General features: G+C 41.1%; 2 protein-coding genes across 2 annotated transcripts in view; both read right to left on the reverse strand.

Annotated features, from left to right (window-relative positions):
• Positions 1–4851, reverse strand: part of LOC132074851 (uncharacterized) — a 52777-nt gene extending 47926 nt beyond the window's left edge. Inside the window, 2 exon segments of the mRNA XM_059474889.1 lie at positions 2747–2836; positions 4051–4851. Of these exon segments, the coding sequence (XP_059330872.1) occupies positions 2747–2836; positions 4051–4851 (891 nt within the window).
• Positions 4852–11453: 6602 nt separating this feature from the next.
• LOC132074527 (cytosolic phospholipase A2 epsilon-like) overlaps positions 11454–23732 on the reverse strand; it is a 33735-nt gene continuing 21456 nt past the window's right edge. Inside the window, exons 11-20 of the mRNA XM_059474390.1 lie at positions 23491–23626; positions 21897–22033; positions 21236–21458; positions 19682–19796; positions 19034–19171; positions 15894–16001; positions 14797–14988; positions 14221–14387; positions 12886–13072; positions 11454–12673 (exon numbers count right to left, since the gene is read on the reverse strand). Coding sequence (XP_059330373.1) covers positions 12465–12673; positions 12886–13072; positions 14221–14387; positions 14797–14988; positions 15894–16001; positions 19034–19171; positions 19682–19796; positions 21236–21458; positions 21897–22033; positions 23491–23626 — 1612 coding nt within the window. The 3' untranslated portion in view covers positions 11454–12464. The remainder of the gene's footprint in view (positions 12674–12885; positions 13073–14220; positions 14388–14796; positions 14989–15893; positions 16002–19033; positions 19172–19681; positions 19797–21235; positions 21459–21896; positions 22034–23490; positions 23627–23732) is intronic.

Consider the following 23732-nt stretch of genomic DNA (forward strand, 5'->3'; position numbering starts at 1 on the left):
GAGGTTCATTTTTGAAGTGGGAAGAGTGCTGGAACGTGTAATTTCAGCAGTCTGTATTTTAGGCAACCCCATACCGACACTTAGGGTGGCAGAGGAGGCACCTGGGCTCAGACCAGCTTCTGCAGCTGAGCAGAGCTTCTGCTGGAGCCATGCTGCTGCAGGCACTGTGGGGCTGGGGGTGGCTCAGGAGCAGACTCCTGCCTTTCCAGTGGATGCTGAGCCTGGGGCTGAAGCTGCTCCTGACAGCAGGCTCTGGCCCCTGTGGGAGTCCAGTCCATGTCCATGCCAAGGAGCCTGGCCCCAGCCCTCCTGCCTGCCTCAGCTCCTGTTCACATTACCGAGCCCAACCTGCACCAGAAGCAGATGTCACATCTCGCTCTGCAGTGTGGCAGCTCCCCACCCTTCCCATCATCTCAAGAGCTGCTTCCAGCTTCCAAAACCCAACAGGAACCAGAGCTCCTGTTTTGCACAAGGGTCAAAGCTTAACCTGTCCCTCTTCTGTTTAAGGGCTGCAGCTGTCCCAGCTGCACAACCCTGAAAGAACAAGAAGCCCATGTCTGGCGGGGAAATGAGGTATGACTTGACCTGAGATATGATGCATCTTAGCCTTATTAAAACATGGCTCATGGTGAATTTAGAACTATGCATCCAATTGTTCCCCTCCCCTTCCTTCACATGCATTATTATAAGAAACCTGCTGCAATCCTTAAATATTTTAGTACAAACACTAATGTCTGAAATAACAGAGCTGGCTCTGCCTGTTACTGTAGCATGGGCTTAAGTACCAGCCAAGGCCCAAATAATACAGATTTCTTAATGCAGATAAAAATCAGCACGTTGGTGTAAAGATATATGCAGTTGCTGGCAAATGCTGCCAAGAGGTTTCTAACAGACAATCCCTCTGAGCAGGCAGAGGCCCTCATGTTTAAGTCTTCTGGTAGTTTCAGAGATGAAAAATTAATATTTGAGAAAAAATTAGGAGGACAGAAAAATATATATGCATCCTTTACATGAATGAATGATTGTTGGTGTAGCCAAATAATGATCATACAAGTGCATAGGCTGAAGTGTGGAACTGAACACATTTGAAAAGAGTCCTCTGTAACCACATGCAAAAACAACTCAGTCCATCACCAATGCATTGTCAGGAATTTTGTAATTTTATAATGTAAAAAGTAATCCTTCAGTGTGAGACAGTGATCTAGCGGTCTAGAAGACGGTTATGGATATATCAAATGATTCTTTTGGTCTGCTACTGTCACATCTGTCCCCTTAAATTTCATGACTCTTAAATGTCATTGATCTAAGTCTGTATCCTGAGCACACAATGGAAAAACAAACACATCACTATGTGGGATTAAGAAATGGAGACAAGAAGTTACTTGTCATATGTATAATTATCCTAAGTAATTATAACCCAGGAGTTCAAATCTTTTTTCTTTCTCTCATTGTGCTTTAAAGTTCCTGACCCCTTACAAGGAACAGATATTATACCAAAAATTGATCAATATTTTTTTCCACCTGTTTTTACTATCTACAGTATTCTTCATCCCAGACATGGTCCAGAATATTAGTATCTTCCCAGGCTGGAGATACGAGACATTGTAACTTAAATATTTGCAAGATGAAATGCCACAAAGACTTTAGACTTATTATATAATATATTCTGTGAAAATACAGTATAATCTTTTAACACCACTATTTTTTTTAGTAATAATCCTGAGAAAACACAATAGCTAAACTTTGAAGAGTGCATGTGAAAAAACAAAAAATTCAGTGAATATGAATAAGAATTTGTTTAAATTTGTGAGCATCCAAACTGCAGCAGAACTACACAGCTTATCACAAAGCTCACCTGTCTGCCTGTTCACAGTATGATTTCAACTTTCAGACTTTTCAGTTTCATTTTGCTTCCGTAGAACTTGTCGGCATAGACTACACTGCAAATTTCCACAGAATTATCTGCCTCAGAAGCAAACACTTCATGGGACAAAATTGTTATATGAATTACTCAAACTTCTCCATTGACAGATAGGAAATAATGCCCAGACTCACCACACAATACCAGAATGAAAACTCCCATCAAAACCAGTAATTTCTAACAAAAAATAAATCTTTGATGGGCACTCATGCCCCAGAAATAGCCCTAGCACATTCAAGCATCACTCCTTTTACAGAATCCCACTACAGTTTCTTTCCTGATGGAGCGCAGTAGTCGTGAAAGATCAGGGTTCAATAATCCAGGACTCCCTCATAAATTGCAAGGATGGAGATCGTGCTACCAAACCCATTGCAGCAGAGCTGCAAGGTCTCACTGTTACTTCTGGCCCTTTAATTTACAAAAAGTATTGTGGAACAGAAAGCTCACCAGTGGATTTCTTGTACAAGAAAGTGAGACATTAAAATACTAAATATTCAGCCTGTTCCAAAGAAAATGTAACAAGGAATTAAACAATTATGGAAACTGAGCCACCTGGTCCACTTGAAGGTGTCTCTGCTGATCGCAGGAATTTGGAGCAAGGTGGCCTTTAAAGGGGCCTTCCAACTCAAACCATTCTATGTTCTATGAAAATTATAAACGTAAGAGGAATAAAATTATTCAAGCAATAAATTTAGGGGCCTTTCCCTTGCAACACTCAAGCTGTGGCCATCATTCTTTATCCTGCTGCCACCTGAGCCTTCTCCCCCTTTGAGAAAAACAAAACCCTTCGCAATCTTTGGTTCTAAATTATCTTGGTCTTAATACCTTGAAATCACCTTGGTCTGCCCCAGTACCGTCGTCGTTCCTCTTTTGCCATTCACCATCTCCCAAGGAACCGAGGCCTGAGTTTCCATCCTGAAGAAAGGAAGAAAGAAACAATAAATGATAATGTTAAAACAACAGCAGCAGCATTGTCAGGATAGATAATTAATTTCTACTTGCAACAATTTATGATGAAACCTCGATTAGAAGGGCTGTTGGTTACACCCAGCTGCGTTACCGCACTCGCATTAATGAACAAACCACCACACGTTTTGTTGCACACTGGCACAAAATCCATGTCAGGGGTACCCTTTCAATGAGAAAATGAAGGAAGACCATCACAGCTGTAAGGTACCCAGAAGGTGTCTCTATCCAGTAAAAAAGATTTTGCTTTTTGTTTTGAATGTGATCTTTTGGCAGTCTGCTCTTACCAATATTATACCTCAGTTTAAAATACCCCAGAACATCATCTGTGATTTTGAACACAGAATGTGATACACTGCAGTTGCAAAATTTTAAATCTAATGTTTCAATCTTTTTCAGGAAAGAGAAGTTCCAAAATACTTCTACAGTGTAGGGTGCCCCCTTTTGAAGCACTTCATAGAGCACCATTAAAGGACAGTTTCTACAAAAAAACGTTGAAGCTGTTCCGCTTCTAAGTCAAAAGCTCTTCCTGCAGTGATGTGCCTTCATCCAGACAGGGAGCACATAGAACAGTGCATAATGTACTGAATTTAAAACTAAATGCAAATCTTGAAACAATGCAAGGAATGGAAGCAAAATTTTAAAAATTCAGAACAAAAAAGGGAATGTGTAAGTGAAACTGAATTCTCTATTCCTGGTCACTATCCTGTCCTTAACGCATTTTCAACAATAAAAAAATGGGTTTCACACATTATTATACATGCCAAAATCTTGCTATTTGTATAGAAATATGAAATTTTTAATAAAAGTGGCATTTAATTGCAAAAAAAAAAACAGCTGACAATTCAATCCCCTGAAGAAAGTTTCTCCCCTGTTCATTTTTTCCCCGTTCTTATCATTTTGTCCCCTACTACTCTGACTTCTCTCATTTTGTATATGAAGATAAGATCTTTGGCTTCAGTGAATTCAGAAGGAGTTTTTCCACTGACAGCCTTGAAGAGAAAATTTTACCTTAAACTCCTTCAGGCAGAGGAAGTGCTGTATAGTCCCATCAGACAGCAAATTTGCACACTAGCTTGAATACAAACACACTCACAAAGCAGGACTTTGTTTTCTGTCAAATGCAGAGGACATTAAGTGAAATTTTAAAGCTATTTTCTTACCTCTAGTGCATTTGATGGTATCATGGTCTTCCTATTCATGTAGAAGAGTTCTTCTGGCAACTCCATGGGCTGCAATTCTTGAGTCATATTTGCAGAATATACTTCTGGCTCCTCCATGGGCAGGCATCCTTTAGACATGCTTTCAGGATATAGTCCTGGCTCCTCCATGGGCAGGCATCCTTTAGACATGCTTTCAGGATATAGTCCTGGCTCCTCCATGGGCAGGCATCCTTTAGACATGCTTTCAGGATATAGTCCTGGCTCCTCCATGGGCAGGCATCCTTTAGACATGCTTTCAGGATATAGGCCTGGCTCCTCCATGGGCAGGCATCCTTTAGACATGCTTTCAGGATATAGTCCTGGCTCCTCCATGGGCAGGCATCCTTTAGACATGCTTTCAGGATATAGTCCTGGCTCCTCCATGGGCAGGCATCCTTTAGACATGCTTTCAGGATATAATCCTGGCTCCTCCAGGGGCTGGAAGCCTTTAGACATGTTTTCAGTATATAGTCCTGGCTCCTCCATGGTCAAGAATCCTTTAGACATCTTTTCAGGATATAGTCCTGGCTCCTCCATGGGCTGGAAGCCTTTAGACATGTTTTCAGGATCTACTGCTGGCACCTCCACAGGCAGCAATTCCAGAGATATATTTTCAGGCTCTGCTCCTGGCACCTCTGTGGGCAGCAGCTCTAGAGACACATTTTCAGGATTTACTCCTGGCACCTCTGTGGGCAGTGGTTCTAGAGACATGTTTTCAGTATCTGCTTCTGGTACCTCCACTGACAGCACTTCCCAAGACATGTTTGCAGGATGTACTCCTGTGGGAGTCAATGACTTGTTATTTTATAAAATTACCCGAGGCTCCACCCATCTCATCTAAGTAAAGGACTGCCCTCCCACTGTGAAGGCAGTGGAGCACCAAGGGTACAGTGCTCCAGGGAAGGACCTTGCAGCACCAGCACCAAAGCCAAAAGGAATGTGGTGCCTTCCTCTGGCTGGGAACCTCTCCCAGCCTGCACCTGCCCCACGGGTCCTGCCCTGCTGCCACCCTTCTCTGTGTGTGGAGGTGCTGCCACCGAGGCCTGCTCCTTCAAACCCCTGCCCTGAGCAAGGACAGCTCCTGTGGGGGAACTGGACCCTGAAAAAGGCCTGTGCATCTGAATAACTGGCAGTGACTTCCCTGCATGCTGGCACAGCCCTGTACACTTTGGTGAATGTCTCCCCACAGGTGGGAGGACCTGAGCCCAGCGCCTGCAGAGGGGCAGAGCCCTGGACATGGCCATCCCCAGATCACTGCATGGGCATGCAGCTCCCAGCTCCTCCTGGGCTGCTCCTGTTCCCTATTCCCAGGGGAGAGAGGCCGTGGTGTGGGTGCAGGGCTGGGGCTTCATTTTGCAGAGGTGAGCTGAAAGTGGAGGAGGTGATTGACAGGCTAAGAGCAGCAGGACCAGGGTGTGACAGGACAGCAGGGGAGAAGGACAGACACTTCCAGGGGGTAGCAGAGGTCTTGAAGTCAGTGCTATGGCTCCAGGCATGACCCAGGACCACTGCTGCACCCAGCAGTTCCTTAAATATAGCAAAAAAGGCACGAGGAAATATCTAATAGCTGAGCAAAGCAGGTAAGAGTTATGCTTTTATACATTTTCCACAGAAAGGCAGTTGAACTTTAAATGTCAACTGTGGGAAACTCATCCCAAGATGAATGCAATATAGGATCCAGTGGTTCAGTTTTATCACTTTTATTTTACAGAGATTTGTTCAACCAAAGAACATGAACAAAAGAGCAGCTGAACATCTCCAGGCTTACCCAATGGAAATTACCATCTTCAACACAGAAAAACAAATGAATAACAAACTAGAAGCCCCAGTAACAGTAGGCTTTGTCATAGCATCTGCATTCCCAGCATGAAAAGTAGCTCTGGCCACACTGGAAATACAAGAGCATCTTTTGGCCTCAGGTCACAGACACTCGGAGCTGCATCCTGGAGAACTCCTTTTGCAGCTTAATTTAGAGAACAACAGTCTTCAGGGTTTTTTTTTTTTTTTAATGCTTGTTGTTTTTTGTTTGTTTGGGGTTTTTTTGTTGTTCTTGTTTTGGTGGTTTTTCGTTTGGTTTGTTTTTTTGTTGTTTTGGGGTTTTTTCCTTTAAAACTGGTCAGAAAAGAAGACCTGGTTGACCTTGGAGAACCTGCTATGTGATACTAAAAATACCAGGATGCTTCTCATTAGAGCACAACTTTCCCAAGGCTGGTTAGTTCAGAGAACCATTAGCATAACTGAGGATAAGTGATAGAAATGCCTCTAAAGTTGGTGAATCTTAAGAAAGCTGAGATTCTCTGTCCTCAAGAAAGCCTGTGGACAAGAAGGATGGATCCTATTTACAGACTTCCATGTCTGCAGAGTGAATTCTCCATTACAGGCACACTTGGCTATCTATAATAATCTGGACAACCTTCAGCTAAATCAAGGTACTCTGCTCCCATCTGAGTCACTCCACAGGGAGCAACATAAAGAGAGAAAACTGCAAGGTTCTCATTAACAACTGAATTAGTGCCATCTCATTTAAAATCTGAATGTTCAAAGCTGGATGGTTTTCAACTTGGAGAATGAAAAGCAGATGCTTCAAGTGGAAATATTTCATGTGTTTACATTGCATATTTCAGTAATTTAAGGATAGATGAAGGAAAATAACCCACCTGTTTCAAAGATCTAAATGTAGCTGCCCTGGCAGCAAATTGCACACTACTCCTTTAGCATAGTGATATCAGAGTCTTATCTGTTTATCACACAATGTGCCAAAAGCAGCACAACCTTGTACTTCCTCCACTGCTTAGGTTTCTTACTCACCCTGCAATGCAGTTTGTAGAAGCATCACTCACCTGGCAAAGGAACCTGTATTACATCTCATTGCAGAGACAAGCTGTGGAGAAATGGATCTACATGACAAAATTTTCAACTAGTTTGAATGTAGCTTTGCAATTCCTTTTAATCAGAGTCTTGGACTGGACCAAAACCACAAACAGCCAGTGCCCTCCTAAATGCCTTGCAACAATATATGCTTGCCTAGCCTCAAACAGGCCAGGCAAAATGAGCCTGAGATTATTCTAACCAGGCAGAAGCACAACCAGGACTGGCTGTGACCACCTCACTACTCTCAGACATAAAAATACTTCTATGCAAAAAACCAGCACTGGAGAGCAGAGTCAGATGGGAGTTCTGGCTCAGCTGCGTGCTCTTCCTGCAGGAGAGTGGTGGTGTATTAGGCCATCACTTGTGCAGTTAGTGAAGGAAGGAGATTTGGAGCAGAAGAGAAAACTCATGGGAGACAGGGGCTGTTTGTTATCTTACCCCTGCAACAGGTAAAAATTAATCTTCTGGAAACAAATTTTAAACTAAAAAGTACTAGAATGTATTATTGTTAAGCTCATAACAGAGAAAAGTATGTATCCATTGCATAGATGCATCAGCATTTGTATGCATCTAGCATATCTAACTAGAACAAACCACTGATACTGAGAGGTATTCCTTTCCCAGTAGGGAGGCTACCATCATTAGTGATTTTGTGCATCTCTGCACTCACAGTTAAACACCTGTGTACTTTTCTTTCGTATTACAGTTACTGATGCATTGGATAAAGCCCAAAACTTAACCATACCAGTTTTTGAGCTGCCTAATTGAAGTGTAAATTTATACTCTGTTTTATCTCTCTCAGATTTTATGCATGTTTCAAATGCAGAGTCCTCAGTGGTTACTTGTAAAGCGAGAAAGTCCTCTGTGCCTGGAATTCTCTCACTTTGGGATGTTTTTCTGTACTTGGAGAAAGTTTCCCAGGACTTCAACTCTATGAGAGCAGTTCCCAAAGGTTTTGAATCACTGCTCATTCTCCACATTTCTGCAGACTACATGCAAGTTTATCATATCCCCATGAGCTGAAAACCAGCACAAGTGCAGTATGATGAGCACAATTCTTCCTCCCTGTGCCCAAACCCAGCAGTGGGTTACAGGCCATCAACTCCTGCACCAGCAGAAATCATGCACTAGAGAATATGAGTGACTAGAAAAGGTGTTTGTTAAACATCTGTGAAGGATTTTCTGAATTATTTTTTGTATATGGGACCAAAGCATTTAATCTTCAACAAATTCTAGGCTATCAGACAACCTGTTAAATGTCAAAACGAATTTATAGTCTATATTAACAAAGTAGATATTAAGTTAAGAGAAATGCAGCTCAAGGAGGAGTTTGGAGCATGAGTTGCTTTTAAGACTGGCTGTCATCCAGCTGAATAGCGGAAATTGCAAAATTGAAGAAACAACTTGCTCAAGATTTAAAAGTACATATTAATGTATGTAGAAACTTGCAGCTCCTTATCTGATAGTCACAAAGGATGCTCAATTTCCTCAGCAGAAGAAAAGAAATAGGAAGGGAGAAAATTAATAAACAGATTATTAGCTGGAAGAGAGAAGGCTGCAATAAGCAGTAGTTGCAGAAAAAGTTAGACTGCTAGGGGCCAAGGAACCATCTTTTCCCAGTGTTTAAGGGCAGAAAAAATAAAAGAGAGCTGGGAGTTAGGAAGTACTCACAGTGTGCATATCAAGTAAGCCCAGATGGTCAGAACCATGGTCAGAACCTCAGCAGTAAGATTTAGTGCCATGAAATTTTCTAGATTAGAGATTTTTAGTTGCTCTTTTTTTAAAGGACCAGCTTTGAAAAAAAGAGACGAGTGATATACTTTTATCTCTGTTTTTGTCTACCACCTTCTAGTTCCTGATTTCCTCTTTCTTTTCCTCTTTCTATTTCCTGACGTATTTTCTTTGACTTTTTGGATTACAAAGTATGTTTTCTTTCTTTTTCCATCTCAATACCTCATAGCTAAAATGTAATTTTTCACTTTTTCTCAGTTATTATAATTTGTTTTTCTTCTTTCTCCCTCCTCACATCTTATACTATCTTAATCTTACTTAATCATTCTTAATCTTTCCCTTTTGTCTCATATCTCCTCTGTACTGTAATTGTTTCTCCTGAAGCTTCAGGTTAGAATGATGGAGGTTTGGCCATATTTGGAACAAGCATGAATACTACAAGAATTAAGGTAGCTGATATCAGGCTGTGACATCTGGATGAAATGTCCAGGCTGCGTGGAGAAAAGGAGATAAATGATAGTGGGTTGGAGGGAGTGCAAAGATCACCTCAGGACCCAAGGAGGAGAAAACATGAGACGTGACAAGATGTCACATTGCAGAGTTTTGATATCATGAACTGGAGGTGTGGGAGAAGTGCTGAAGTACTTTATGAAGACTGTAGGAGTGCTGGGCTCCAGCAGGAACCCTACAAGGGAGAGATTTTCAGGAGGAATTCAAAGGTACAAAGCTGCAGTGGCATGAATAACACAGAACTCTCAGCCATTTTAACTGTTGACCAGTATACCATGACCAGGACATGAGGAAATAAGGCCCTGATGGCCTCCTCTGCAGTGTTATCACTCTAGCAAGACAGTGGGATATTGCACATGGACAGCAGAGCTGTACATGTGAGCAGGTTTTAGCACAGGGTTTCTAAGACAGGACTGCTGTTCAACCACCCACATTCTCCTATGTCTGCTGCAGCAAACACATTTCCCATCACTCACGTGGTGCAACCTGTAGTCTCACGAATGACTAGTTCATTTCACTCAGAATGTTTGCAATAACCTCTTGTTTGGTCACTCCTTGCACTATAGAACAAGACAAAATGCTGCTGCCAACCATCCCATCAGCTCCTATTTCTCCAGTGGCACTCACCCAGTAGGACTGCCCAAGTTCTCACCTGCCTGCTGAGGAGTTAAAGAATCCCACTGCTGCTTTCCTTAGGTTCCTGTGGTCTGAGTCACCTCACTGAGCTGCCCAGTTCTTCATGCACCTTTGTGATAATCAGAAGGGCTGTGGCACAGCTGCAATTGCATGCTAATCCCTTCACTGACTATAGATAATGAATAGGTAAGAATGAAAAGACAGACACAGAAAAGATTCAAAACATATTAATTACAACTAAGGAGGTCATCATGTTAGTGTTTGTAGCTCCTATTACCACATGAACCAAGAGCTCTATCTTTCAAAACATTTAGGAAAAATCAAGTGAACTGCTTGCTGGTATTAACACCATGATACAGCATGGGCCTAGATTTTTGCAGTGCTTCTCTCCCCTCTAGTTAGTTTTCTTCCTCAAATGGATAATTCCATGAAGTCACTCCTCTTTCCTGTAAAAAGGGACACTCCCAACCTGTAAAACCAAAAAGCGTTTTTAAATGCCCACATCTGCAGCTGTTACCTACATTCCTGAAATGCTTCAGTACAACTCAGAGTCAGAGCATAGGAAACATAGCCCATTAAATGCTGAACCAGAACAAAACAATGCCAGCAGACAAAGCCACACAAAACTTCCCTGCTGGCCTGCAAGGACAATTGGCAAGGATCTTCTGCAGGTGTTCTCCTGGAAGGTGGAACAAACACCCTGGCAGGTTCAGCAGAGAACACCTCAGTGGCACACTGAGAGTAAATGGAGTTTACTCTCAGTAAACTCTGTTAAACCAGCAAACCAGAGAACATCAAGGGAAGCAAAGGGGTATAGTTAAAGGCAGGAACAGGAAGAGAGAAGCAGGCTTCTTGAAATTTGGTGTCATCAAAGACTTGGATGGCAGGGGTAGAAACTCCATTTGCCGCTCTTGAAGGTGCCTGAAACCTCAGCTGTAAGATGAGCAGTTGGGAGAAGTAGCAAACACATGTGTCACTCCAAATGGGGTTGTCATAATGATAACCAGGGAAGCCTGGGAGGGAAGTAGAGCTGGGACAGAGGAAAGGCAATGCCAGGAGGGACCAGGTGACTCAGCAACAGAGATCACAAAGAGGGGAGCCCTTGATGAGCACCAACAAGTAAACAGCCATTTCAGCACACCGGAGGTTTGAACCCAGGCTGCAAATTGGATGAAGGTGTGAGGGCCTGGGAAAGCAGCTGGGGTAAGGACACAGCACCCCTAAGGGGGCTGAGGTCATCAGAGGTGAGCATGGGAGACCAAGGACAGCAAAAGATAAGAGGAAGACAAGGCATAAAGGAATGATTGAAGGAAGAGAGGTCATGATAGCAAGAAGGAAGAGAATTTTTTAGCCTTTTAGAAGTTCATATTTCATTCTGAATTAAAAATTATTTTCTATTTTTGCTATGATACATTATTCATAGCTCTGTGTTTGCCAATACATGTTACTTCAGCACAGACAAGCTGCTGCATTTTATTTAAATTTGAAGTAATTAAGGGCAACCGATACTGACTGAAGCATTATATCTTTTTATTTTAGATTAGTATCTTTGTTGCAATGAAAGAGGTTTACATTGTACTTGTCTTATTAAAATTCTTCCTAAAGCAATTATTTTGGTCTTCATCTGAAAAATAAGCAGTTTCAACAAATTACCTTGCGCAATTTATAGTAGTTACATATATCCTAACTTGCTTTTAGACAGGCAGGGACTGACAAAGTCATGTGATTACCCATGAATTACCCATGGATATCAGTGTAAAGTACTTAGCTTGCCTTCTGACCACAAAACCTGTCTCTGTTTTTGATGTTTTAATTCTCACAGCATCTCATAATAACAAGAAATACTGTGAAAACCGCTGAAATTAACAGGATGTGGATACTGAGCTGGATCATCTAAATACCATGAAAGGTCAGTGGAAAGTTGAGCTGTGGATTAGATAGTTATACCTGCACTGGAAGAGCTGATCCTGACTCACATTATGGCTTGAAACAGTAGTTTCCAAGAGATTTTCAAAAAATAAGTACTGCTGGTATAATAAAACTTTTAAATTCAAAAGTATAGAAAATGTGTATTTTTCATGTGAAGTCCCAGATTATCTATTATGTTTAGCTTGGTGTGTTATTTCTAGCAAAAATTCCTTGCTGACATTGTAGGAATAGACAGTTTTCATGTTCTTTGAAATTGTCCACATTTATCACGTATTTTTCTGTTGTACTAGATTTGGAATAAATTAAATATCCATAGCTCATTTGTCTTCACATACAATTTCTATTAGTATAACAAATTTTGAAAGCATTTGTGCTGCTGTCCCAGATTAATGCATTTCAAAAACTTTTCAATAAATCCAATGTCTTCTGACCTTCAATTTACTGCATATACATGTATATGCATGAAAAAAAGTTCACTGGCAGTGAAATCCAACATAAATAAAGCACAAGTCTAAACATTATTTTGTTTGATTGGTTGATTTAAGATCACCATATAGTAGAGAGGAACCACAGCCTGAGACAAGTCTTTACTTTCCAAAGTCTACTATGCTCATTTGAAGACAACTCTTGATTCTTCTCCAGAGAAGAATAAAAAAACCAAAATCATGCAGATATCTTTCTGAAACTCATGCGAGTGTTTATTTTTTGTGCTGTCGTTTCTGCTGTATGGCTGAATTCAACGCCTGAAGGATCAGATGTTGGTTGTTCTGAATGTTGTAGCTGGTCAGTTCTATCAGCTTGTCAAACACCTCCCCTGTGTAGGTAAAGCTGTTTAAGCAGTAGGGGGAAAAAATGGTGGAAACATCCACATTGCCCTGAGCCATCTCAGCAGGGCTGCGCTCCACACCTGACAAATAAAGAAACATCATCAGTGGGGTAGAGATATGGTTCCACCTCCTACTTTCCAGGGAGGCACAACATTTCTCCTTGCTCCCTTGGAATCTGCATTTCTCTCCCACGGGAGGCACAGCAGGGGCGGGAGGAGACCATGCTACACCATGTCTCCCATTCCACAGCCAAAGGGCTGCCAGGTGGTGGGAGAGCCATCCCATGGCTTACCAGGCTCTTTGTATTTTCTGAAGGAGTCATTCACCAGCGGGAAAAACACCACAGTTGGTGCCTCTGGGGTCTCTGTGTCTTCAAAGATATAGCACTCCTTTAGATTTTTCTTTTCTTGTTCACTCATTTGGATTTTGGGAAATGGGATTCCCTGCTTTTGAAAGTATTTGGAGGCTTCTTCCAAAGGCTGAATTCAGACAGAAAAGAAGAAAAGTCAGAAGTTCTGTCACACTCTACCACTTTTCCTAATGCATCCATCAAAAGACCTCCACAAAGATTTGGGAGCAGGGTTTGCTGTCAATATTTCTTCTCTCCTACATGAGATATTAAGTACTATTAACAGAACAATTCAATACTCAGCCTCCAACTTGCACTCCTGATTGGTGTTCTACCTTCTCCTTCTCCTCATTAGCCTTTATCTCTAGAGGATAGGTAAAATGTCTGTGACTATGGGAAGGGTGGCCTAGCAGCTTAGGATACAGAAAGATGCCTTGTCTGGAGAAGATCCTGAAACAAGTAGCATGGGCAAGAATCTGAAATAGTACAGTTTTTAAATGCAAAATCACAATTTTTTTCTTGACTTGGCATAAAGTATTTAAAAAACCCTGTCTTAGATGCCTTAGGATGGTTCTGAAAAGTGATGTAAGCAAACAGTGATCTGGGAGCAAATAGTATCTTAACTAAAAGGTTAATCTTGCAGGTGTGTAATCAATTTTTGAAAGTAGGATTTTGCTTCCTGAGTCTGGTTGGCATGTATGAAAATTTTAGTCCTTAAGAATTTCTGTCTTATCCATATCTAGTAACAGGAATTATAGACCAGATTATTAGATGGTATCTGAAAGAGCAAATGTTGTCAAAGGACGATTCTTTTCCACAACTTCGAACAACAACAAAAAAACCCAGTTACTGTTCTAAAAGCAACTGGACAAAATATTTCTAATTATATGGCATGTGGCTAACTTTATATGAACAACACAACACAACCATAATGAGTTCATCAGCGGTGGTAACTAGAACTAGATAAACAATGTGAGTGAAATCTAGATAGCAAAATGGAGATCACAGGCGCACATAGGTCTAGGAAATAGCATTTAGCTATTAGAGGGTTAGTTCAAATAAAATATTTAGAAATCTGATATTACTTCTGTTCTCAGGGCATTTACCTGAGCATCACTTGCAAGACACTTACAAGTGTCTGCACAGGGAGCTGTAGACCAAGGATACTTTTCTCCCAGAATCAGTTTATTCTACATAAATTATTCTGAATCTTTAGGAATTAAGGAGGGCTAGAAGGCAGCAGTTATTTATCAAAGAAAAGAGAGTGTTTTTTCACACCAAGGTCTGCGATCCAGAAGAATAGTTTAAGTGCAGGACAACATCCACTTTCCTCTCTGGTCTCATGAGTGGTGGGTAGCTAATGTCGATGTATCCCGCTGTGTCTGCCAGGCACATGAACTCTGCTGTTTCTGTCAGCTGGTTGGGGAAATGCTCTAGTACCGTATCTAAAAGGAAATATTTGTTATGATGAGTGATTCACTGAAGAAACAGTACATCTGTTGCTTGACTAATAAGGAAAAGTTGAGAAAAATGCCTCTTGGCTATCCATTACATTTACTTTTTCTAAAAGATCCTTAAACACTGCAGATGTTCAGCCTTCACACATGAAAGACAGACCTGTTCAAGGTAAAAAGAGGGTTCTTTCACTTCTTGTGTTGCTATCCTTCCACCCCAGATGAGCAGTAATTTTCTTTCCCTGGAATCAAGGAAATTCCTGAAGCTGATTCGACTATATGAAATTTAAATAGTTATCTTGAAATATTAATTTCCAAATGTTCATCATCTGCGTTCTCTTCACTGATGAAAACACCAACCATCTAAGAAGATACAAAAATTATATTCAAGGATGTTTACCTTTCCATCTACAGAAGTTTTTGCTCTGAAGGTATTCATTGTGCAACTGGAATCCCTTCAGGAAGTTGTAGAACTTTGAAACCATCACCCGCTCTGTCAGGATCTGCCGAATGATGCCCATGATGCCACATTCAGGGGTGACCAAGTAAGTCTCCAACTCATGTCTCCTGTCTGATGGAGAAGGCTCTTCTCCTGAAAGACAGAGGAGATGAACAAATTGTTGTTTTGATACAGTTCTTTTCAATACTTAAAATAATAGAGGGCATCTCGTGTTAGCTAGGGAAAAGATCCTAATAAGACATTGCCACATACAAATAAATCAGTATCAAAATAGGAAAAACAAGAAAATTAGTCTTCAGTAAAGCCTATTCCATGAGAAACAGAGTGGCAACAAACTTGCTAAAACTGGAAAAAGTGATCCATTCTTTGATAGAACTCACAGATAGATTCCCTGTGTGAAGGTTAGGGTAGATTCAGAATCTGGACCTGTTCCTTTCAAAATAATAAATATCAGCTTTTCAAGGAAAAAAAGCTGTCAGGAGACTGAGACATCCACAAAAGAACAAAGAAATAGGGTTGTGCCAAACAGTACCTCATGAGATGGGGAAGAGAGGCAATGACTTTCTATCACATACATTTATTGATTTTTTTGAGCTTAGGGCTTTGCAACACTTCCACAGAGAAAGTGATAGAAACCCGTAAACCAAACTCACTAACTGCCCTTAAACACAGGAAGGACAACCAAGGCCTCTTAGAAAAACACAGGTTTATATCAAGATCAAAGAACATTGAAATGGCATTGCATGCAATTGAAGTCTTCAGCAACAATGTATGAAAAGCACCGGCTGCTGAGGCGGACAGAGCACAGCACAGAGGTGTTTGTTACAACGTGGTTCACCAAAGGGCCCTTGGCAAAGACAATCTGCTTAAAACCTTCAGTAGTTTTATATTTCCGTAAATTCAGTATAAGAGAGATTAATGGAAATAATATTGCTATGAATAAATTCAGAGAGGAAACCTAGTTAGATAGAGCTGACAACATGAAGCCTCTGGATTTATGAGGCACCATGTAAAACAGAAACAGAAACATAACTAACCAGTATCAACAGTGCTGTGTTGGGTACACCTCAGTGAGTGCCTCTGTGTAGGGTTTGACGAATGCCAGGCATCCAAGAGGTTGTACGAAAATACATTGCTCCATAGGCCTGTGCAATGGCAGAGAACAGGGAAGCTTCTTCAGAAACATTCTAATGGAAAATATCCCTTTAAAAAATAATCTCTCAGCTTTGAAAGGAGTATTGGAAAGCCTCAAAGTTTCAAAATTATCACCAAAACCTATACGAAGTTCTGTTCAGCAATTAGCATTCTGTTGTCAAAAGAGGAGCCTAAATAGTTTAAAACATTGTGTGAGGCTTTCAGCCACTGTAATTCCTTGCCACATACAAACCAACATTTTCCATCCTATAAGCACCTGTCATAAGTGAACAAAACCATACCATTTCCTATAAAATAAGGATCTGGTCTACAAAATATGTCATATACAAGTGGATAGTCAGTTAAATGTTTGGAAGCTTGTTCTGGACAGTCAAGAATCAAATGGTTAGAGTACAGTCCAGTCTGGGATAGTCTGCAGAAAAGTTCTTTAAATAAAAGACATCTTTGCTGTCCCTCTAAAATTTCTCTCTGCACAAAGTCTTTTGAGGGAGACCCTTCTCCTTCTATATTCTATTCCCATAGTGCTTCTCCCACTTTTGCCATCCCATGTAAAAGAACATCTGAAAGTGTCTTCACAGTGCAGAAATCTCCAGAAGTTTCTTGGATTTTGAAAAGCATCTCTTGCTCCACAGCACTGTCACAGGCCCCCAGAAGAACTCTAGCAGAGAAGGCAGGGCTGTGCTTTGCCTTGAAAATCTCTACCAGTGAAAGTTTTGCAAAAGCCATACATTGTACAGGATGCAATAACTTGAGTTGCACAACGAAATAATTATTCACCCCATAAATTATTAAGAGAAATACAACTCCCTTTAAAACATGGCTTGTTTCTAGAGTGAGACAGAAATCCAAGAGCCTTCTTTTTTAAAGGAAGTCCTTGTAAGAATAGACTCACTTAGGAAATATTAGAAATGCATAATCAAGAAATCAGGTTGGGGCTCTCTGGATCTACACTTAGTTGTCAAGCAGAATTCATTTGCACATAATGACTGGCCAGTTTCTGTCAAGACAACCTCATCTCCCAGCAGCTTGAGAAGCTTCTGTCTAACCCTGCTACGAGAAGACATCTCTGGTTTCTCCTGTCTTGGCGTCTTCTCACTCTATAACTCCTCTGGTTCCCTTACCCCTGGAGTTACACACTGTTCCTGCATATTAACGACTTTCAAACATTGTTGTCTCCTCAGAACTTGTTTATAATTACATGGCAATGTTGCCCTGACCTCTTGCACTGAATTTTCTTTGTACCTATATTGGCTGAAGTAAGAACTGTGATGAGGGATGGTGTCTTTTACTGGGCCATCAGAATTGAAGAGAGTAAACAAGTTCTTATGCACCCCAGCCTTTCTTCTGGAAACATGAGGGTCTTGTATCCCTGTAAGCTCATCCAGTGTTTCCAGCTCTAGCCACTGCTCGTAGAAAAAGCCTTTCCTCTCCCCGTAAATGACACCTTGCTTTTATCTTTAAACTATCAAGCTGTAACTAACAGCACATTTTAACAGTAACCCAAGAGGGCATTGCGTGTGGTATCACTAGATGGCAACATTGCTTTAAGGCTCTACCTTTTCCTTCATAAAGATACACGGGTGGCTGAGGGATCACCAGGCTCAGGTGCTAAGGCTGAGATCAGAGCTGAGCCCAGACTGGATGTATTGGGTGTGCTTGCTCCCTGGCCACCTCGGGTATGGACACACTACCCCACTGCTATTGAGGAGCTGCAATGGAGGCTCAACATGCTCAGAAGAAGGCTCTGTAGCCCCAGCTGGCTCTGCGACCTACCTCCTACCTCTAACAGGCAGCAGAGAGCGCTTAATGGAAGAGTAAAAGAAAAAAGGGAAGAATGAAGGGATTTCTCCAACGTACTCTCCAGCATCTCAAGCTCCTGGATTTAGAATTTCTAGTACTGGTGGCTGCATCTGAACTACTGGATTTCAGAGCCACCAGTGGTATTTACTATGCATTAATTTCTCCTGCCCTTTTCAGATCTGTTAATACTCTTGGATCCTGTGTTTTCTTCTGAGTCTTTTCCCTCAAACAACTCTTTTCTTAATTCATGACATCACTGAAAGCTTTATTAGCTATGCTAATAAAGCTGTAGGATTTAGTGCTTGTATGACTGAGCACAATCTTTTCTTTCTTATGCCCAGCTATTGTCTCATGTTTGGAATAATATGATTCTGGAGTCCTCCTGCACAATACAGACATTCACAGCTTCTCTGAATACCAAATAAGAAATACCATGAGGTGTTGGTGGTTGTACGGATTATTCACTTTCTAAGTTAGCCTTTTTTTACCTGTATCCTTGGTGTCCTGTTGTGTCTGGTGATTATTTTTATGCAAAATATCTGTTTAAGAGCAGATGGACCTGTCTGCAGACAGCTTTACCCCAGAAAACCAATGTACAAAGGAGCACAGTAGTAAGCAAAATTAAAACAGGAATTGCATAAAATCTGCAAAACTGTTTTTCATATATTACTGGGTGCTACCCAATTTACTGAATTAAGAATGAAAAATTGCAATTATTTATAATGGTAGCAAAATTCAGAGGATTTGGAATACTATTAAACTTGCAAGAGTATCAGTAGCAGTTCACAAAACTACTATAAATTGCTGTACTTTGTAATAAACTCAGCAACAACATTGCTTTGGCATCTCAGATCATGCCATTCATAGACAAATTTGATTTTGGGATTTTGGTTTCAAAATACAAATGTTTTTCATGTGGAACTCTGCTGCTGGTTGGTTCAAAATGAACCTAGCCTCTTCAAGCAGCCCTGAAACTTCAGGCACGAGCATCACTATTCAAGACAAGAGCAACAGTGAATAGTGTGGTTTGAAATTTCCTCTCAGTACTTTTAGCCCATCTCCATTGTCTAAGGAACTCAGTCAGAGGGGAGAACAACATGGTGTACAATTGGTTTCAGTCCTGCATGATGCAGGGCACTGGTTGTAATATGCAAGGTTTGCATTATATTAAAAATAAAGAACATATTTATGCAATTCAAATTTTTGCAATAGACCACATCACCTTTCATGAAGCAGATTCGGGACTCAGGAAGCTTCTTCATCAGGCGACCCATGAAGAACTCACTGCCAAAATCCTCAGCATGAATGAAGGCACCATATTTTAAGAACCCAACCTCATAAGGGGTGAACTCCACCCATTCTGCAGAGACATAAAACAAACTTTTAAATCTTAATCTTATCCCTACTTCCCTGCTAGAAGGGCTACGAAAAGGCAAAAAGGCAGCTGCAGGATAAACCCTGTCTGTGGGGTAACCACAGACTGGCCTTCCTCAGGGTAAAGATTTATCATTCGCTGGTGTCAGCCACTCATCAGTAACCTTTCGCAGTGTTCTTCATTCAGAACTTTCCAATTACCCTCTCCAGAGAGAACATAAGGGAAGTTTACACCAAGATGGGTCAGTCTGAGTTACCCCAAATGTAGATGTAAGGCTTGTGAGTATTTGGCTGTCCTTAAACACCTCCCCAGGATTTCTCCTGCCCTGCAGAAGATAAGTTCCTCCCATAGCCTAGGCATAAAGTCTGGAAATGGAAAAGGAAGTTAAGGAGGAAAAGAAACTGTTTATAAATGCTATGGGTCAGCTGTAGAAGAGGTTGAAGTACTGATAATGCAGATAGCTCAAACACCAAATGAGCCCATTTTTGCCATCACCTTTGAACTCTGAAAGGCTGTAATCTTCTTTCATGTTGAGGATCATGTAGATAGGTAGGGGATTTTGACCCTGACTCAATGCCTCTTGCTCATCTGAGAGCTTGTGGTTATTTTTCTGTGAATTGATGAAAAACAAAGAGCAAAATTAAGGGACCTTCTTGGCATAGTTTATGGGCTTCCAAGAGTACAGCAAAATACATAGCTGTTTCCCCTCTTAATTTCACTATTCTCTCAACTCATTTTGTGTCCAAACATTTTTTTAACCAAGGAGTCATCTAAACCTTTACACATCCACACAGGCTTATTTAATTACAGGTAGAGTTGTAGGACACTTTTTAAAAAAAACTGGTCTCCTATTCTTTTTAGTAAATACATCCACTTCACATGGAAATTTGTTCTCACGGGGATGAACAGAGGAAAATGAACCAAGACTCTTTAGTCAGGTACTCAGATTCTCATACTTGTAGAAGGAGACATAGTTTTTCTTCCCTACAGAAGCCCCTTGGGCTGCTAGTTAAACATTAAGAGATATATGGGGACAAAGCTCTCAACAAGTTTGCAGACAACACTAAGCTGGGAGGGAGCTGTTGATCTGCTGGTGAGCAGGTAGGCTCTGCAGGGGGATCTGGACAGGCTGGATCAAATGGCCAATCATATGAGGTTCAACAAGGCCAAGTGCCAGGTCCTGCATTTGGATTAAAACAACTCCATGCAGCACTACAGGCTGGGGGAAGGGGGTATGGAAAACTGCCTGGCAGAAAAGGACCTGGGGATGCTGGCTGACAGCAGCTGAACATGATCCAGTGTGTGTCCAGGTGGCCAAGAAGGCCAATGGCACCCTGGCCTGTGTCAGCAATAGTAGTAGTACCAGGGCAGTGATTGTCCCCCTGTACTCAGCACTGGTGAGGCCACACCTCACATGCTCTGTCCAGTTTTTTTGGGGCCCTCACTATAAGAAAGACACTGAGGTGCTGGAGCATGTCCAGACAAGGACACGGAGCAAAGGCAATGGAGCTGGGAAAATGTCTAGAGAAAAAGTCTTACAAGGAGCAGCTGAAGGAGCTGGCACTGTGTATCCTGGAGCAAAGAAGGCTCAGGGGAAACCTTGTCACTCTTTACAACTTCCTGAAAGGAAGTAGTAGAAAAGTGGGGATTGCTCTCTTCTTCCAATTAAAAAGTGATAAGACAAAAGGAAATGGACTTAAGTTGTGCCCAGAGAGGTTTAAATTGAATATTAGGAAAAATTTCTTCACTGGAAGCTAGTCAGCATTTGAACAGGTTCCCCAAGGAGGTGGTGGAATGACCACCCATGAAAGTCAAACTTGCGTAGATGTGGCACCTAGGGACATGGGTTAGTGGTGAACATGATAATGATAGGTTAATGGTTGGACACAGAGGCCTTTCCAACCTTAACAATTCTAAAACCCCTTTCTTAATCAGCAGAAATCATCTGCTGGATAAGGTTGGCATGCTGTCAGGCATCAGTCCCTGGAGCTTCATTTTCCATACAATAGTATTCAGCAGCTGTTTGAGAAAACATAGGAAGAACACTACCCCATCATCTAATGCTTTTTCCAGCAGAAGGCCCCAAAAATCAACACTAGAGATCTGGTATCCCTCTTGCTTCCGCAGTTTTAGCTCCTTTGCATAGTATTGCAAGCTCTCCAGGGAAAAGCAGCTTAGCTTGCACTTGGTCATGTGTCTGCGGACTTCACTAATCGGTCTTGATAGATCCTCGTGCGACCAGTCAGCACTCTGATACAAATGTGACAAAGTCCTGGGGAAAAGAAAGGAAGTGCATTGTCATATACAGAGAAACTTTCACTTTTTAGACTCAGATTTATGATCCACATCAAATGAACTAGCTGAGTTTCTTTAAAAGCATCTTTTGGGCTTAGTATACTATTGAAAAGACTTTTTGATTTAGAGGAGTTCCCCAATTCACTAGTGAAACTTGAAGACTTGAAAAAAAAGTCCCTTCTTGCTACAAAAGTTGATGCACAAGGCTGTGATTTGCACGCCAGTGACTCAGTAGGAAAGATCCTAGACCTGAAACAAAGCAGCACCTGGGCCATTCACTGGCTTGGGCAGTGTGCTCCTAATGCAGCAATAAAAAAAGCTTGAGACTGCCTTTCTTTACAAAAATGAAGAGAATAAACATCTCACAGCAGACTAGAGAGGTGATGAGTGATGTCTTCATTCAGAGTGTCCTTACCATGTTGAACCAGATGACCCAGTGATGAATGAAATAACATCCAAGAGACCCAGCTTTTGAAGACCCAACAGGTTGCCTAACAGAGATGTCAGTGCCCGGGTGCCACCTCCTGTTGTCATCACTGCTACAACTGGTACCTGTTTAATCATCAACACAACAATGGTAAGCAACACTTTGTTTACCAGCACAAGTGATCAGAGCTGAGTGAAATGTAGCATGCCAGTACCACAAAAAATTCCAACATTTCACCATTTCCCCAAGCAGGGATGAAAAAAAGAAAACTGTGTATTTTGCAGAGGAAAAAGACAAAACAAAACAGATTTTTAAGATTTTGAATAAAATCAATCATTTTTGATTGTAAATTTTTACGCGCTGGCTTATCAAAGCTTATTTTCCCAAGGCATTTCAATATTACACTGCATTTTCCTTAGCAAAACATCTTCTCTTGAGAGGTCTATTCTAATACCAAGCAGAGCTTATCCTCTCTGTAAGTCAAGCATAATAGCTAGATTACATTTCATACAAAGTACCTAGAGAATATAATTGTAGTGATGAAACTTAATTGGATGGAATCTAAATTGCGTTGCAGGAAGACAAATTTCTCTAAGAAACCCACTGAGAGGAGCCCATTGACATTTTCCACACACATTTCCAGACAATTGCATCAAAGAAATACTCAACAGTTTCCTGATTCAAATTGAACATTTCAGGTAAAAGCAAAGTATTCTGATTTGGATTTTCCTGACTATAAGGAAACATTCCCTTGCTATAAAATCTGAAGTGCTTCTCCTAAAAATTCTTATACTTAAGAAACTGTCTGGGTTTTCTCACTATTGTGCCAATGAGAAATGTGGTAATATGTTCAGTTTGTGAGCAGGGACATAATTTATAATGTCTAAAACCATGTTGTCATATATCACCTAATATGACTTTGGTGCAACTGTCCGGGACAAAGGAGAAAACATAGATGAAAAAAATTAACCAGCTCTCAAGTTGCTTCTTCATTTCTCAAGTTCCTGATCACAGACCATGCTCCTTCCCTAAAGCACCACCCATCCTCATGCTAGCATTGACATGAACAAATGTGAACCCTAGCTCAGACAAGCAGATTAGAGAAAAAATGCTGAATGTCTTTGTTCTATTTGAGGAACTACAGCTGAAATTATGAGCACCAGAGGAGAGAAGATAAAATAAGACACTTCTCATCGGTTGGTATTATGCATCACTTTAACTGTTAGATTTTCTCCCTCCAAAAATCTGATAAAATACATTATGAGGTCTTGGTCTTCTTCTTGGACTGAACCAAGACTGATCAGCTAAAACAGTCAGACTATCCAGGTCTATAATGCACAGATGAAAAAGAAATAGAGAAAAAATTCTGATTTATGACATTATGTTTTCAGGAAAAATGTGTATCAAGAGGGTTTGATGCTGGCTCTTGATCTAAAATAGAAAATGTAGAAAAGCATTCCTCAATGCTTTACATGGTGTAGTGAATGTATCAGGGCTAGTTATGGAACAATATGCAAAAGGCTATGAGCATAATATTTTCCTGTTACATAGCATGTTACCGTCCCTGGGGTGCTCCCCATACCTCATGATCTTCCAGGTCTTGTTCTAAATGTAGTGCTTTTTTCAGAGCAGAAGCCACAAACTTCTTCCTTTTCAGTAGGAAGTTTTTCTCCTCTGTACATAGATCGAACTCTAAGCGAACATCTAAGTTTCTGGACCTGAAGCAAAGTCCAGGGTTAAACAGGGTATGCACAATAACTTAAAATTAATATCTGGATGCTTGCCTACAAGTTGCAACTTTATGACGAGGCTTAGAAAAGCTGC

This window comes from Ammospiza nelsoni, chromosome 6 (genome assembly GCF_027579445.1).
Source record: "Ammospiza nelsoni isolate bAmmNel1 chromosome 6, bAmmNel1.pri, whole genome shotgun sequence".
Taxonomy (NCBI): domain Eukaryota; kingdom Metazoa; phylum Chordata; class Aves; order Passeriformes; family Passerellidae; genus Ammospiza; species Ammospiza nelsoni.